The sequence below is a fragment of the Brassica napus genome, chromosome A8 (assembly GCF_020379485.1).
Source record: "Brassica napus cultivar Da-Ae chromosome A8, Da-Ae, whole genome shotgun sequence".
NCBI lineage: Eukaryota > Viridiplantae > Streptophyta > Magnoliopsida > Brassicales > Brassicaceae > Brassica > Brassica napus.
The window spans coordinates 18097420-18113083 of record NC_063441.1 but is presented as its reverse complement, the minus strand read 5'-3'; the positions used below and the strand labels follow the sequence as shown (position 1 = coordinate 18113083).

The following is a 15664-nucleotide window of genomic DNA, read 5'->3' as shown; positions in this document are numbered from 1 at the left end:
ACATTCCTTGCCCCTAACAGTCTCTCAAACCCTGGAAGTGTACTGAGCCAACCTTGGCCTGAAAAACCATCTTTATCCTTCCAAGAACCATCCGTAAAACACCATCTACCTGTGGTCACTAAGGGCAATCTGCCTTGAACTTCAGGAGCGACCCTTGGATTGTTGATATTCTGCGCTTCATTCCAAAGTCTTGACTCTAATTCTGCTAATTTTAACGTCTCTCTCGGCTCAACATCAATATTACTGAAAACCTTATTATTCCTGCCCTTCCAAATATACCATAGTATCCATGCAAACTGATGATCCTCCATTTTCGGGTTAACTCTCCAAAATAAATGATTCATATTAGTAAAAAGGGAACCAGTTGGAAAAATATTTGGGTTTGATGGGATCTTTGATAGTGCCCACACTTGTCGTGCCGGAGGACATTCAAAGAAAACATGATTAACTGATTCCTCTGGATTTCCACACCGTGCACAAACAGTATCTCCTTGTATTCCTCTTGATTTTAAATTCTTTGTCACTGCTATACAACCTGTTATCAACTGCCATATAAAATGCCGTAACTTTGGAGGGCACTTAACTTTCCAACAAAAAGCCTTAAGTATGTCCACATTGGGACCATAATAATCTGGTGGTTTTTCCTTGTCAGGATAAATCCTTTCTACTTGATACCCTGATTGTACCGAATATTTTCCATTATTAGTGAAATGCCAACCATTTCTATCTTCCATCTGATTTCTACTCAGAGGAATACCTTCAATCAACTTTGCATCATCTGGCTCCACCAAAGTCCTAAGTGCCTGTAAATTCCAAGTGCGAGATTCCTGATGAATAAGGGAATCCACTGTAAGATCCGGGTAACTATTGTGAAAACAAGTGCATTAATTTTATAAAATATGTTAATGTTTTTACATTTTAAAATTTATAAATTTTCTATATCGTTTAAGGAAGAGACACTTATGTTTACAGCAGAAACACTTCAGCTAAGCTTCACTTCAGGGTAGGAGGATGATAGGAGAAGAAGTGCCGATAAATCTTCTGCCAAGTGCATTTGAAACACTAATGCTAGGAGTTTTTTGAAGATGTAGTTTATATTATTAAATGAAGTTAAAGCCAAGTAGACGAAGGGGATAAAGCACGGATTATATTATGTTTGGAAAGATGCTTTCTAAAGATAGAGAGGAAGTTGCGATTACTTAGCAAGTTGGTAGGGCTGTTCAATATGGTAAAACCGAACCGTACCGAACCGAACCGAACCGAAATAGACAATATGGTTTGGTTTTGGTATATACCATATAAACCGAATGGATATAATTTTATAAAAACCGTAGGATTTGGATATGGTTTGGTATATAACCGATTAAACCGAATAAACCGAACAAAACCGATTAAAAGTAGAAACATGTAAATATGTATCTATTTTATAACAATACATGAAAATCTATTTGTTACATAAGTTAAATTTGTGTTAATAACTATTACCATAATTTTATAGTAATAAAAAACCTTAATTTGTAAAACATTTGAAATATAACTAAATAACAATACATCGCAATTCAGACATCTTATTTTCTAAGTCTTTTTTTGATATTTTTGCTTTATTTTAGTCTTTACTAAATTAATATGAAGATTATAAATTTGAGGGACAATAATTAATGGAAAATTTTCAATTAAAAAAGCATGACTTTAATGAACACTAAATATAGAAGAGTGAAAAAACTTTTCTTTCATGTTTCTATTTTGTTTCATATTTTTATTTTCAAAATTTCAAATTTTGATTTTAGTTATCGATTTGATTATTTTATTTGATGGTAGAAGCATTTTTACTTTTTTGTTCATTTATTTGAACATGTAATATATTTTTAATAAATGATTGTGTTGAGAATATGACTCTAAAATTCATATAATATGATCTCAAACAAAATAATTATGTTTTTTGGTATAAAACCGAATAAACCGAAAACCGACGGTATATAAACCGAACCGAACCGAAGTAAATATGGATTTTGAATGGTAGTCATATTTTACTAACCGAAATACCGAAAACCGAAAAAAACCGAACCGAAACCGAACCGATATCCGGATTGAACACCCCTACAAGTTGGACAAGCCATCTTGCTTTTAAGTCTGATGATTCGAACTGTGTTGTTTTCATTTTTATTGGGAAAAATTAACAGTTTAATTCGAAGTCAGTTCCGTTTAAGCATGAAATAACATGACTTATAAAAATCAGTTAGTGTTATAATATTCCGCGGCGTAGCGCGGGTTTTGCCTAGTTATACTTAATGTAAATATTATTTATAATGTGTGCCCCATACTTATAACGTCGCTGGATCCGCCCCTGCTCAAAATGATGAGTAATAGTGTTCTCAAGAAACTTTCCTATAAAGACTATGGAGAGCAATAAGAAACTAACACAACAGGAAATGTTCTAAGACCAAATTGTAACTCCCCGGTTCGTCTGTAGGTTCCACCATCGAGCCGACAGTTGGTATGTTAATTTTTAGAGGTTTAGAAGATTTATTTACTAACTGTGTATTCATCACACAATTTTTTTGTGTGTTCAGACCTCATTCACACTTTATCTTAACCCAGTCTCTAAAAGTTATTTATTTTTCCACAATTTCATATCAATCATATTTAACTCTGAAATTACTTTTAGTTAAATAACGAAAAGATAATTATATGTTGATGACCAATTTTTGTTTTTTTTGTTTTTTAATTTTAACATACAATATTTTATACCACAAACCAGATACAGTAAAAAATCTATAAATTAATAATATTGGAACTATGGTATTTTCTTAATTTACAAAAAAAATCATTTTTAGATTTTTTTCTTTTTTTTTTATAATATTTATTTATAAAATAAGAAAAATATTTGATTTTACTGTATAAACTTTAATTAAATTTTATAAATTTGATTTTCATATTGTTTTATTATATTATTGGATGTATATTTTTATGTTTCATAGAATTTGTATGTGGTTTTTGATATAATTTATTAAATATTATCAAAACATATTTAAATGTTAAAAAAAAATAGAAGTATTTTTATTGTTAATATAAAACCAACAATAGAAAGTTTAGTTTGTACTTATATAAAATATATATATACATAAATTATTAATTTATGCTTTCAATGAGACCATATATATACATTGGATTTTCTAAAAAAATATTATTTAAATATTTTATCGATTTGTATCATATTTTGGATCGGTCCAAACCAAAAAAATTTATTTATTTATTTATTTAGTCTTTATCTACTGTATTACAAAAAGTTTAGAATTTTAATCCTATTACCACGAACGACTCCAAACAGACGGATGGAAGAGACAAATTTTCATGCCTTACTAAATTACTCAAATAATTTTATAAGGAATTCAAAAGATCACTTAGACTGGTGATTTTTCGTGGTGTTTCAGAGTGATTTTTATTGTCAAAAATATAATCATCTAAACGTCATACTTTGTATTATTTATAAATATTTTAATAAAAAGAATTAATAAAAATCTGTACAAATTCACTAAGAATTATTGTCACTCAAATGCCATAAAAAAATTTAATCTTTCTAACAGATTGTTGATTGAATATACACATTAACGATAAGTTATTGTAGAATGATATACACAAACTGCTTTTTTTTCTTTCTTTTTTTTTAACAGGGAGGAAGTTAGATATAAGTTATAATCATTACACTGAAAATAAAACACTGCAAAACTTGTGTGTGTTTTCTTGTTTAAAAAAGAAAATCGGAAATGGAAACCAACGTTTAGAAAAATATGTCAAACCCTATATCTAGTCTAACGTCCTTACTGTGTTCCATACATGTGACGAATAACGTGTGAAAAATGCAATTTCCGTCTTTGTTGATTCTTTGGCAAGTTGCATTTTTTTCTATATATACTAAGTTACCAACTATGGTGTACTGAGACCCAAGTATACAAGACAAAATGAATGTACGTATGACAAAATCTTAAAATTGAAATAAAGTATTAAATCAATTATGAAAGGTCTCTCTCTCTGCCTCACAGCCTTGCACTGTGGAAAAAAGTCATGCAAACAAAATGTCATGTTACAGGTTTAATATCAAGTATGTCACAACATTTGATCTATTTGTAAATGTCCACAGAAGCTAGGAGTATGCCCCAAATTTTAGCAAAAATGTAGCTAGGAGTACGCCTTGGCTCATATTCACCATCACGGCCACTCATGGCATTTCATTCTGATGTTTCGTTGTGGACACCTTACACAATTTCATTTATCAACGGATACTACACGTAAGGTGTAAGACTTACAACTTAACTGTTTTACCAAAAGAAAGGTCTAACTTAAACACACATCTATATGTTGCTAAAATTATATTTGCGACATCTTCAGTTTTAAATTATATTATCTTCATTCCACTACATATATAATTTTCATGCATTTTCAAAAGAACTCTAAAATAGAATATATTTTAGTTCTCTAATCAGTAAACAGAATAAAGTATTAAAGAACATAAAAATCTGATTTAAGGATATAAATCGATACTGTGAATTATAATATAAAAATGTAACAACCGTTAGAGAGAGGAAGTGGTGTTTGAATGGTGGATTTCCTAAGAAAAATAGTTTAAATCCAAATAGAAGTTGACCAGTTTATACTAAGAGGATGATTTGTGAGTTGTAGATGTAAATTATTTGTGGTAGAATTTGGGACAGACATATTCGTTGTAGTTATATGTGTTGTAGGTGTAAAAATAAATGAAAAAGAGAAGGTAGAAGGAACAAAACGTATACAACTATTTTTGTTTCATAAGTACAATTTTCGTAAAAAGGTTTCTACCACCATTTTTTTGTTTTATCTTCGAAAATAATATACAACATAGTTAACAATTTTAACAACATAGTTAACAATTTTAACAATCATAGACAAAAGTTGAAGTAGTAATATACAACATGGTTAACAATTTTAACAATCCTACACCCAATTCAACCATCTAAATATTATTTTACCTAACAAAAAACATCTAAATATCTATCATAATGATTGAATTTTTTTTTAACATATTCATATATCTATTTAATCATGATAACAAGTTAACAACTGTAAATACTTTAGATGACATAAATGTCTACTTCACTTGCAGTATCTAACAATTATCCTAAATTTTGGCACAAAATTTCTGAATTGAAGTTCTCATAATTAATCAAATCAACTAACACAATAATATGAAGTTGAAAAAGTATATAAACACATTAAGTTACACAGTTAAACTAACTAATGAGTGACATATGCTGATAACAACCATTAATTTCGTTGGGTAGAAAAAAAGCATATAAAGCTAGTCAAATACCATCTACCTTATATAAAAATTAAATAAAATGAGCATAGTTGCTAATTCGCTATTAAACAACGGTCAAAATCTCAAAAAATCAAAGTAAAAAAAAAAAATCATTTCCCTTTCAACAAAATAATAAACTATTCCGTTTTCACACTTTTGATACGAAGGATTCAAACCTATAACCGCAAAGTCAAAGCAATGGCGTGTTGACTAAATATTACAAAACAAGCTTAAAGCCGTTGACCACTTCAATGCCTTCGCTCCTCTTCTTCTTCTCCACTCGCCACAATCTTTTGAACTTTCTTCCTCTGTCTCTCTCTCCTCTATGGCGTTCAACATCTCACGTCTCGACGCTCAATCCGCCGCCGAGAAAGCAGTATCCGTGATCGGACTAGGCTACGATCTCTCCTCTGACGTCCGTCTCTCCGCTTGTAAGTCCACACCCGGCGGGTCAAGACTCGTCGAGATCGACCCGAACCGGAACCGAGACCTGGTTTTCCCGGGTGGGGTCGTCGTCAGTAACGTCTCGAGCTCGATTAAGTGTGATAAAGGCGAACGCACTCGTTTCCGCTCCGACATACTCTCTTTTAACCAGGTTCGGTTCCTTCTCTTCCTTCACAAGTTTTTTTAAAATTATTTTTAATATTATTTTAATATAATATTATTTTCCGTGTAGTGGTTGGTCGAACTTGGGACCTCTAACACAATGAACAGGAACCTTTTCAGTTGAGCTAACGACCTTATTTTGATTTTGGCTATTGTGTAGATGTCGGAGAAGTTCAATCAGGGCATGTCTCTTTCGGGCAAGATCCCGTCTGGGATGTTCAATACCATGTTTGAACTGAAAGAAGGTTGGCAGAAAGATGCGAGCTCGGTGAAGACGCTTTCTTATGATGGATGGTTTATTAGCTTGTACAGTGTAGAGCTCGTTAGGTCGCAGGTTACTCTACGTGATGAAGTGAAGCGTGAGGTTCCTTCTTCTTGGGACTCTGTTGCACTTGCTGGGTATGTATGTTTTTTTACTTTAAGTGTTGGTTTAGGGGAGAAGCAAGTTTGGAGTATGATTTTTTTTTTTGGATGTTTTAACAGGTTTATTGAGAAGTATGGTACTCATGTAGTTGTTGGTGTGACTATGGGAGGTAAAGATGTGGTTCATATGAAGCAGCTGCGTAATTCGAATCATGAGCCTGGTGAGGTCCAGAAGCTGTTGAAGCAGTTGGGTGATAAGAGATTTGCAGTTGATAGTGTCTCTCCTGCTGATGCTTACTCCGGAACCCCAAAGGTAAAAGAAATTAACAGGCATGATAGAGTTGTAAGTCGTTAGCTCAACTAGAAATGATTCTGGCTGACCGTTGGGACGAAACTAATATTACATGTTGTTGTTTCGGGTCTAGGGGGATTACAGGCTTCGCCCTGAACTTCCTGAAAAAAAAATCATTCAGAAAAAAAAACATTAATGTTTCTAATGGTTTTGTAGGAGGAGAGTCCTAACCAGTGGGGGTTTCCTGGACAGTTTGGTTCCTCGGTTAGTCGTCCTGTGATCTTTCGCTCTAAAAACGAGGTACGCGTCTTCTCACCACTACTTCTTTTTGAGCTTAAAGATGAGAAATTTCTAAAAGAATATACTGTTGCATCTTGCAGGATATAGTGAGCATTTGTATAAGAAGAGGAGGTGTTGATATGGGGCAAAGTCATGATCGATGGCTCTCAACAATATCACAATCACCCAACGCTATATCCATGTGCTTTGTTCCCATAACTTCACTCTTGAGTGGTCTCCCAGGAACAGGGTTTCTTAGTCACGCTGTGAACTTATATCTTAGATGTAAGCATCTTGGTGCTCTTAATCTTTTGCATCTTAGTTACTCAGCGGTTCATTTAGGTGTAACGAGTTTGTATAAAACGTTGTAGATAAGCCACCGATAGAAGAGTTGCAACAGTTTCTTGAGTTTCAGCTTCCACGCCAATGGGCTCCGGTGTACGGAGACCTCCCCCTTGGACTACGCCGCAGAAAACAAAGCTCTCCGTCCTTACAGTTCTCTTTGATGGGTCCAAAACTATATGTCAACACATCAAAGGTACATTATAAATAAACTTGTATTCATTTTTTTAAACTTTCAATCTCACAAAAAAAAACTGTTTTATAGGTTGATTCCGGTGAGAGACCAGTAACGGGACTACGTTTATTCCTTGAGGGGAAGAAAGGAGATCATCTAGCAATCCACTTGCAACACCTCTCTACGTGTCCTCCAAGTCTCCACCTCTCACACGACGACACTTATGAACCCATCGATGAACCATCAGAGAAAGGCTTTTATGAAGCTGTGAAATGGGGAATCTTCTCACACGTTTGCACTTTCCCGGTTCAGTACAATGGAGCACGGTCGGATGAAGCTGCTTCCATTGTAACCAAAGCATGGTTAGAAGTTAAAGGAATAGGGATGAGGAAAGTTCTGTTCCTGAGGCTTGGTTTCTCTTTAGTTGCTTCAGCTGTTACACGTAAATCAACATGGGATAATCTCTTGTCAATCTCAAGAAAATCTGGTGTTTTCTCCATGATTAGTACGAGGCTAAGCACGGGGTTAGGTCCAAACCAGGCAACGGCGAAGCCAGTGTCTAAGATCGATATAAACTCGGCTGTTTATCCTAAAGGGCCATCGCCTCCTGTGAAACCGAAGCTGCTGAGTCTTGTGGATATGAAGGAGGTGGGGAGAGGTCCGGAAGTACCACCTGGGTATTGGGTTGTGACTGGTGCTAAGCTTTGTATTGAGGCAGGGAAGATCTCAATCAAAGCTAAGTATTCACTGCTCACTGTTAAGTCTGAAGATTCGCTGGTCTAAGGACAGGGGAACACAAGTTAGTGCTTCGTGTTGGATTTTTGCAGGTTTTCAGTTTGTGGATTAGGTTATGTGGTTATCTCATCAGGTGTTGTTTGGGTTTGTGAAAAGATTTATTCAATCTGTTGATGTAAATGTATATCATTGTTATGTATATTTGTTGAATTCACTATTTTACATGAATATTATTTGTTTTGTGGTTCTCCTCAACAGGTGTTGTGTGTGTTTTAAGTAGGCTACAACGTATGGATTTAGTGTTACTAGCAAAAGCAACTGGTTTTGTCCCTGAAATTGGAAGCTTATGCTAAAAAGATATATAATCAAAGTTGTATCATTTCTTAAGTTTTGGGATTATGATGCTACATTTGGATACAAAAACATTTGTAACGGCCTTATGTCAAGTTTAATTGTTGTTTGTAGCTCTTTTTTTTAATGGTTGACCTTAATAAGGTTACAACTTTGATTACTTCCTGTCTACGCTATCTATTTGCCTAATAAATCCCTTGCCCTGCTTGTCATATTCGTAATCTGGTGGCTACCTTTTGAATTACACATGAAAATTGTATTTAGATAATAATAAGTCTTCTGCTTATTTTTTTGTGGTTCAGTGGATCTGCTGAAGCCAGGTAATGCGGAATGCAAAGATAGATATGCTCAAGGTGAGATGATCAACAAGTCACCACTACTCTTCAGCTACACCTGCTAAACCCCCCCCCCCCCCACAACTGTAGATTGGGGCTTTCGTTCCAGCTTGGACCAAGCTACTAATTAATATATGGAACGTTCATATTTTTTTAGCAAAATAGATATGTTCTTGAACAAAATGAGGCTAACCATCTGTCGTTTGTGGAGTACGAGCTCATCAATGTTGTTGAGGTCTCATTAAGTCACAAGGAATTATGTTCACTCTGGTTTGGTCAAAAGAAGAGCCTTGGCCTAGTGGTCAGGACTAGATATTTTATCCATTAAATTTGATTTGGTTCGTTATTCGTTTCGATGGATATCCGTAAACTTTCGAAACAAAATAAATACTAAAAATCAATATCTATTAAAATCAAAGTAAATCACAAATATTAAAATTTTGGGAAGCAAATATCCGTTGATCCGGCAATATATAAATACATATATATCTTAAAAAATATATAATTTATATAATTATTATTCTAACATATGATTTGAAAATTTCTATTCACATTATTTCTTATACTAAAGTATTACATAAGAAAAACTTATGATAATTATAACTTTTTTATTAACTTTTATCTTGTTATAATTGTTAACTAAGTTTCAAATTTACAAAATATGTGGTTTCACTATCTCTTTTAATTTTTATTTTATATATCATGCAAAAAAACATTTTATGAAACAATTTTGTTCAAATTTTCAAGATTATTTGTATTCATTAAAACGAATGAGATATTCGTAAGTATTCGTAAATATCCACAAATCTCTATTTATTTTCTGGATATTCGATTTTCTGGATATCCGTATTTTTCCGAACCAAATCAAATCAAAAAATTAATACTCGTGACATACAAAGCAAAACACAAATACTTCCTAAACCCGGATTGCCTAGCCTCCTAGTGGTTGAAGGCATCTATTATATCATCCCATTGGCGTAGATCTAACTATGCACCATGAGTTTCTACTCTTTCACTTTGCTTTGTTAAATTGTAAAGTTAATAGTGGTTCAAAAAAATGATATAGTTAATAATACCAACTAGTATAATAACCTTTCATCAACGATACCAAGAGTTTTTTTCTAATGTAACTGTGTTTTATTGGAAAAGAAATATATCCAGTGTGAATATTAAACATTTCAACTTATTTTTCTGTTCGACTATAATGTTCAAGTCTATACCATGCTCCTTTTTGACTTTATGTTCGGTCATTTCTTGAAAATTCGAAGCAACAACCACTTGGTATTTTTATTGAAAATCAAATACAATAAAAACTGGAAAAATGTGGAAAACAAATCTGACAAGAGTCAAACAGATTGCCTGGCAAATTGCTGACTTTCGTTAACAATCAATAAAGCTTCAACGACACCGTTTTATGACTACGTACAATCCCCACCGACCTCGACTTGCTCAGCTTCATCATCGCCGCTCTTTCCCGCTCCACCAGAACTCTGATCGTTGTAACCAACGTATTATCCCCAACGACGTCGATTGGAACCGGTCCAACTCTCGCTCCACCCATCGCACCAACTGATCTCGATCTCAGCACACGGTTCCGACGGCGAAACTGTGCCGGAGAAACCGCCTTCTCCGGGACTGTATCGTCCTCAGTCATCACGCTGGATACCTTGCTCATCTTCTTCTTGCTCCCGCCTCTCACTATCCTCACATTGATGTTCTCTTCCTTTTCTTCACTAACGAAAACGTTTTCCGATTTGTCTTCACTTCTCCGCCGTAACCGATTCCAAACCGGAGACTCCTGAGACATCTTCCGCACCGTTTTCAAACACTCCACAACCTCTAACATATCTGGCCGTTTCTCCGCCGTCGATCGCACGCACCTCGCCGCCATAACAACCAATCCCCTGATCACGGCGGAACTCGGACGGTTCCTCATTTTCAAATCGCAAATCGCTCCGTACTCGCCGCGTTTAACCAGAGGCACCGCCCAGTCGACGATACACGGCGGACTGTATTTCAAATCAATGGCGTCTCTACCGCTAACAATCTCAAACAACAGTATCCCGAAGCTGAACACGTCGCTCTTAGCCGTTAGATCCGCCGGCGCCAAGTACGACGGATCTAAATATCCCATCGTTCCCGCCGGCGGCGTGGCTTTCAGACGCTCATCGTTTACGTTTCCGATCAACGCCAATCCGAAATCGGCTATCCTCGCGTTTCCGTCGCCGTCGATCAGAATGTTGGACGATTTAATGTCGCGGTGGATAACGGGAGTCTCCGCGGAGTGAAGAGCGTGGACTGCAGACGCGATCTGAAGCGCGTGTTTGATTCTCCGGTTCCAACTAAGAGGTGGAGCTAACGAGCTACGAGAGTGCAAGTGATCATGAAGCGTGCCGTTAGGCATGTACTCGACGACTAGCAGCTTCGTCTTCCTCCGTTGGTCAACGCAGTAACCGATTAAGTTGACCATGTAACGGTGACGCACACGCGAGAGAATCTCGATCTCATTGTCCACCTGGCTCACGCTAGCGATCGTGGTTCGTTTGACGGCGGCTAGAAGCTTCCCGCCGTCGAGAACGGCCTTGTAAACTCTCCCGTGGCTGCCTTTCCCGAGGAAGTTACCGGCGGAGAAGCCGTTTGTAGCGGCCGCGAGTTCGTCGTATTTGAAAACACGGAGCGTGGATGGAGGACGTTTCTTTGAACGGCGAGGATTATAGTTGTGAGAATCGCAGATGGAAACTGCGGATTCACCGTTGCAAGAGAGGTATCCCATGAGGAGAGGTGGAGAGAGAATGAGAGGAGTGAGAAAGGAGCATGTCTGAGATTTGAAGAGGAAGAAGAGGGAGTTGAGATCACTGTTGAATAGCCTTTGATGCAAGAAAGCAAGAGAAAGATAGTGTGAAAACAATCAAAAGTGTTCTTTTCAACTTTCTTACTGCCTTTTTCTTCTCTCTTTATTTCAAAGTTGCTCAATTATTTTGATTTTTTTAATTGCATTTAACGTGTGTGTATCTGTGCATGAGTGCGCGTAATCATTTCCATAATTTCATGATTTACCGAATTATTTGTGTATTGATATGATGATACACTTTTAGAAGTAAAGATTCTGCATGCACTATTATGATGATGTTGTGAAATATAAGCCGGATATATTGGTGGATAATTGATGGCAATAAACTCGATACTAACTTAATTAATTTCAGTTTTATATCTGCTAAATGAATTAGGAAATACAGTACAGTTATGTAAAGCACGTGAATATTTAGCCTTGTTATTTTATGGTACGGTGCAATAATCGAAGTTATCTCCTTCCTACAAGAAAATGTACTTGGACTAGACTGTAGAATCTAGGGAATGAGACAAAACGGCAATTATGACGAGGGATGGGAGTTGAAAGATTTGTATTCGGAACAAAAAGGTGATTATGGTAACTCTCATGTAACGTACGTTACGTAGATCATGATTCCCAAATTACGTTTCTCATTCGTTCCCAAGTCCAGTCACTGAAATCAAGGAGATAGATCGGTTACTATCAAATTGGCCTTCTAGACTCTACGCTCGTCACATGTGATGTTTCGGCTTTGCAACTTCCGGCTCATAATGGTCGGCAATGTTTAGTTAATATGACTGAGACTGACACTGTTTGTTTTATTCGACTTTATAAACCTTATCTCTCTATTCGGTTTTAAAGAATCACAAGATTTGCCTAAACAGTAAATTAACGCATCCCGTAAAACATTATGAGCTTTCAAGAAATAATTAGCAAGATGTTTATAAGAATTGTTGGGAAATAAATTATTACGATTGAAGCTATTAATTATTCATCAATGATAAATAGATTCGGATACCAACAAACTACAACGACCTACAATACAAGGCGGTGGAATGAAGGAGCCTGATTCAACAATTCAAGTGGATCTTTTATAAAGTAACAGCAAAAAAAAAATATGCATCTGTTGTTATGGTTTAAGAAAAGTGGTTTTAGAACTCTTAAACAAATCTTCCAGTTTACTGCAACGGTGAGAAGGAGAGTCATCCATCTACAACACAACAGAAACAAACAGATACATGCACTACATTAGACACATTTGACACATGTGAAAAAACAAAAGAAAGAGATAAAAATCTTATGTCCTAAGAGAAGCAACTCAGTTTAATTATCACTTATCAAATTTCTATCTTTAGACTGTCCTATAAGAACATGTTCAAGAAAGTCACGAATAAAAGTTTCATGTCAGCACCACCTTGGCTTAAGACTGCATGCATCGCTGACCTCTCCTCAGTAATTCATCATACATCATCATTGCAATCTGAGTGAATACAATTGCATCAGTGTGATTCTTACTACACTGATTCCGAGTTCGAGAGGTTCAGAGAAAAATATCAAATGTTTTCAAGCATATGCAAACAAACAAACACACAGAATCAACCAATTTCTCTAGGAAAAAGAATTGCCTAATAAGGTTCCGTTATCTATAACTACGACGGCAAATCAAGTAAAAACACCTAACTCTTAAGACTAGAGGATAATAAACAGACTCACATCATTTTTTGTTGAAAGATCTTCATCTAGTCTCGTCTAGACCTACAAAGGAAAGAAAAAAAAATGATTTGTACAGTCTCATCTAGACCCATAAACAGACTCACATCAATCTTAGTTCGTGCATTTTCAATTATCAGTCAACTAAGCAAGTAAACTATTATAATCAAGAAAGTGACAACAGTAGAGAATCGCGATAGGAAGAGAGAGAGGTACCTTCGACGATCCAACCACGGCGAGAAGCGGAGAGCATCGAATTGAGCAGAGCGGAAGCAGTGGCCGTGTGGTAAGGGAGCATCGTCTCCACGCAGCAGCTCAATTCAACCGGAGACCTTTCAATTTCCCAAAGAATAAAAAATACTATCAGAATGCAGCGAATCGATGGAGTCGGTGTTCTCTGGATATACCTGAAAATGCGGTTTGAAAGAGGGCTCTGTTTAGGCATCCGAAACGCAGGCCGAGAAGATGACGGCGTAGGCTTGGGTCCGGTGGAGAATCTTGACGCCGCGGCGGATGCTCGGCTTGCGGCGGAGCGGAAGACTGATCTGGCGGCTGACATTGAACTTTTGAGATCTGTCCTTCGATGAGTCTCTCGTTTTTTTTTCCCTTCTTCGAGAGAGTTTAGGGCTTATGCGTAGGGTTTTGTGAAAGGGAGGGATCTGGTGCAGCTGCGCTTACAGTAAGCTTGATGAATGTTACTAGCTCGATAAGTGACACGTGTCAGATTGAAAAGTAATAAAATAATAAGCTATTTTTTTAATGTCAAGCCATATACTATTTTATAAGAGTTATATATATTTTATTCTATTCATAAAAACAACAAAAATATATCTAATCTATCGTATTGTTTTTATAAAAACATATTTTAGTTAATACAAAACTATGTTGTGGGTAACAAGAAATATTTAGCTACAAGTAAAAATTATATTAACAAATATAATTCATAAAAACGCCTCTTAGTATATGTTATATAACCACGACTTGTAGTTTGGTGGTGATTAACTTGTAAAAAAAATCTAATACGGTTATCATGGTTCGAGTTTTAGCCAATGAAAATTTAACGCATCGCAAGGAACAACAAAGAACCGACACGTGACAATACGTAAATAGTCTGGACTACTTCCATGAAGCTGAATATCCATGTATAATTCATAAATATATATATATATATATCATGGGATGTATATAAAACCTAACACATGTGTATTTGGGACATTTCGATATGCTAATAAATTAACTATTACAAAATCATTTTTTTTTTGGATTATTCAAAATGGTGTACACTTTGGTATTATTACAAAACTCCATGACTAAAAACAAGTTCATAAGTCATTTTAATTTTTTTAGAAACTCATAAGATATTTTTAACACATATTTTCATATGAATGGTTTAATTTTATCTATATGTTAAATTTTAATAAAACAGTTAAATTAGATAAAAGTATTAATACTTATATGAAATAACTCAATAAGTTATTAAAAAATATCCGACCAAAGATTAGTCGGGTCTCTACAGTTATAAAAAGCTGTAGAATAAATAATAAATCAGGAAAAATGGAAATTAACTTTGTCCTTTATGTTGGCCGTGATTAACGGAATTGGAAGTCTTCTTTTGCTCGTCGAGAGGTGGATTCTCATTGCTGGCCTATGAAGTATCCTTGTCACGGCGTTTATGTTGTATTTTCCAGCCATTTATCACCATTAACCTAAATCGTGTTATATATTTTAAGATGCTTAATGATTTTAATTGTATAAACAATACACTTTCACTCCAATACATACTGCTACGAAGACCAGAAACACGAATAGTGTGGCAACCAAAGCTTATCGGGTCGACAACCTAATTAAAAATTAGTGTTGTTGATACTCTGGCGTTTCTGTGTGTTTGATTGTTTGCAGGGCCGGGCTTTAGGATAAGCGGGTGAAGCGGCCGCTTAGGGCAACAAATTTCAAGGGGCATATTTTAGTTTTTTTTATAGATAATTAAAGTTTGTAAAGTTGCTAAAATAATATTTGGGGCATAATTAATAAGAATGATATTTGTCGGATCTTTTAACAATATCAATAAACTGTTTATTAAAAAATATAGTAGTTAAATATATTATTAAATTATTAGTAGTAAATTTCTATTTTAAATTATAATTAAAAGAAAACCCTAATTAAAATTTAACCACTAAACAGTTTTCTTTTTTCCTCCTTCTTTTCGGCTCCATCGTGCTTCCAATTTAGTTTATATTGCTTGAACTTCAGTTCTTCGATCATAGTATTCTTATTGACATGGCGTACTATATAGGTATGTGACTAATTTATTATT

General features: G+C 35.2%; 3 protein-coding genes across 6 annotated transcripts; 1 reads left to right on the top strand and 2 right to left on the bottom strand.

Moving 5' to 3' along the window:
* Positions 1 to 5531: 5531 nt before the first annotated feature.
* On the top strand, positions 5532 to 8374 carry LOC106361688 (MACPF domain-containing protein NSL1). Its single transcript, XM_013801490.3, has 7 exons — positions 5532 to 5927; positions 6099 to 6337; positions 6422 to 6614; positions 6810 to 6893; positions 6974 to 7157; positions 7244 to 7410; positions 7480 to 8374. The coding sequence occupies exons 1-7, from the start codon at positions 5658 to 5660 to the stop codon at positions 8170 to 8172; spliced, it is 1830 nt and encodes a 609-aa protein (XP_013656944.1). The 5' UTR covers positions 5532 to 5657; the 3' UTR covers positions 8173 to 8374.
* Positions 8375 to 10071: 1697 nt separating this feature from the next.
* LOC106361687 (serine/threonine-protein kinase-like protein At1g28390) lies at positions 10072 to 11866 on the bottom strand. Its single transcript, XM_013801489.3, has one exon. It carries the CDS (start codon positions 11581 to 11583, stop codon positions 10198 to 10200), a length of 1386 nt encoding a protein of 461 aa, XP_013656943.1. The 5' UTR covers positions 11584 to 11866; the 3' UTR covers positions 10072 to 10197.
* A 727-nt stretch (positions 11867 to 12593) lies between these two features.
* LOC106361686 (protein NUCLEAR FUSION DEFECTIVE 6, mitochondrial) lies at positions 12594 to 14014 on the bottom strand. 4 transcript variants are annotated; one of them, XR_002653633.2, is made up of 5 exons: positions 13758 to 14014; positions 13567 to 13682; positions 13354 to 13395; positions 13055 to 13120; positions 12594 to 12850 (listed from the first exon to the last, which is right to left on the bottom strand). XR_002653633.2 is itself a non-coding variant. In XM_013801486.3 (4 exons), the coding sequence occupies exons 1-3, from the start codon at positions 13907 to 13909 to the stop codon at positions 13376 to 13378; spliced, it is 288 nt and encodes a 95-aa protein (XP_013656940.1). In that variant the 5' UTR covers positions 13910 to 14014; the 3' UTR covers positions 12594 to 12850; positions 13354 to 13375. The 4 variants fall into 4 exon arrangements, 3 of the variants coding, with proteins under 3 accessions (XP_013656940.1, XP_013656939.1, XP_013656942.1); XM_013801486.3 differs by lacking the exon at positions 13055 to 13120; XM_013801485.3 differs by lacking the exon at positions 13354 to 13395.
* Positions 14015 to 15664: the final 1650 nt, after the last annotated feature.

What these genes read in the sequence shown, in the direction of transcription:
- LOC106361688 (XM_013801490.3), top strand. Translation starts at nt 5,658, where the DNA reads ATGGCGTTCAACATCTCACGTCTCGACGCTCAATCCGCCGCCGAGAAA. An exon ending in GACTCTGTTGCACTTGCTGG is followed by an intron (nt 6,338 to 6,421) that starts GTATGTATGTTT and finishes ATGTTTTAACAG; the next exon opens with GTTTATTGAGAAGTATGGTA. An exon ending in CTTACTCCGGAACCCCAAAG is followed by an intron (nt 6,615 to 6,809) that starts GTAAAAGAAATT and finishes ATGGTTTTGTAG; the next exon opens with GAGGAGAGTCCTAACCAGTG.
- LOC106361687 (XM_013801489.3), bottom strand. Translation starts at nt 11,583, where the DNA reads ATGGGATACCTCTCTTGCAACGGTGAATCCGCAGTTTCCATCTGCGAT.
- LOC106361686 (XM_013801486.3), bottom strand. Translation starts at nt 13,909, where the DNA reads ATGTCAGCCGCCAGATCAGTCTTCCGCTCCGCCGCAAGCCGAGCATCC. An exon ending in CTTTCAAACCGCATTTTCAG is followed by an intron (nt 13,683 to 13,757) that starts GTATATCCAGAG and finishes GGAAATTGAAAG; the next exon opens with GTCTCCGGTTGAATTGAGCT. An exon ending in CCGTGGTTGGATCGTCGAAG is followed by an intron (nt 13,396 to 13,566) that starts GTACCTCTCTCT and finishes TTTCCTTTGTAG; the next exon opens with GTCTAGACGAGACTAGATGA.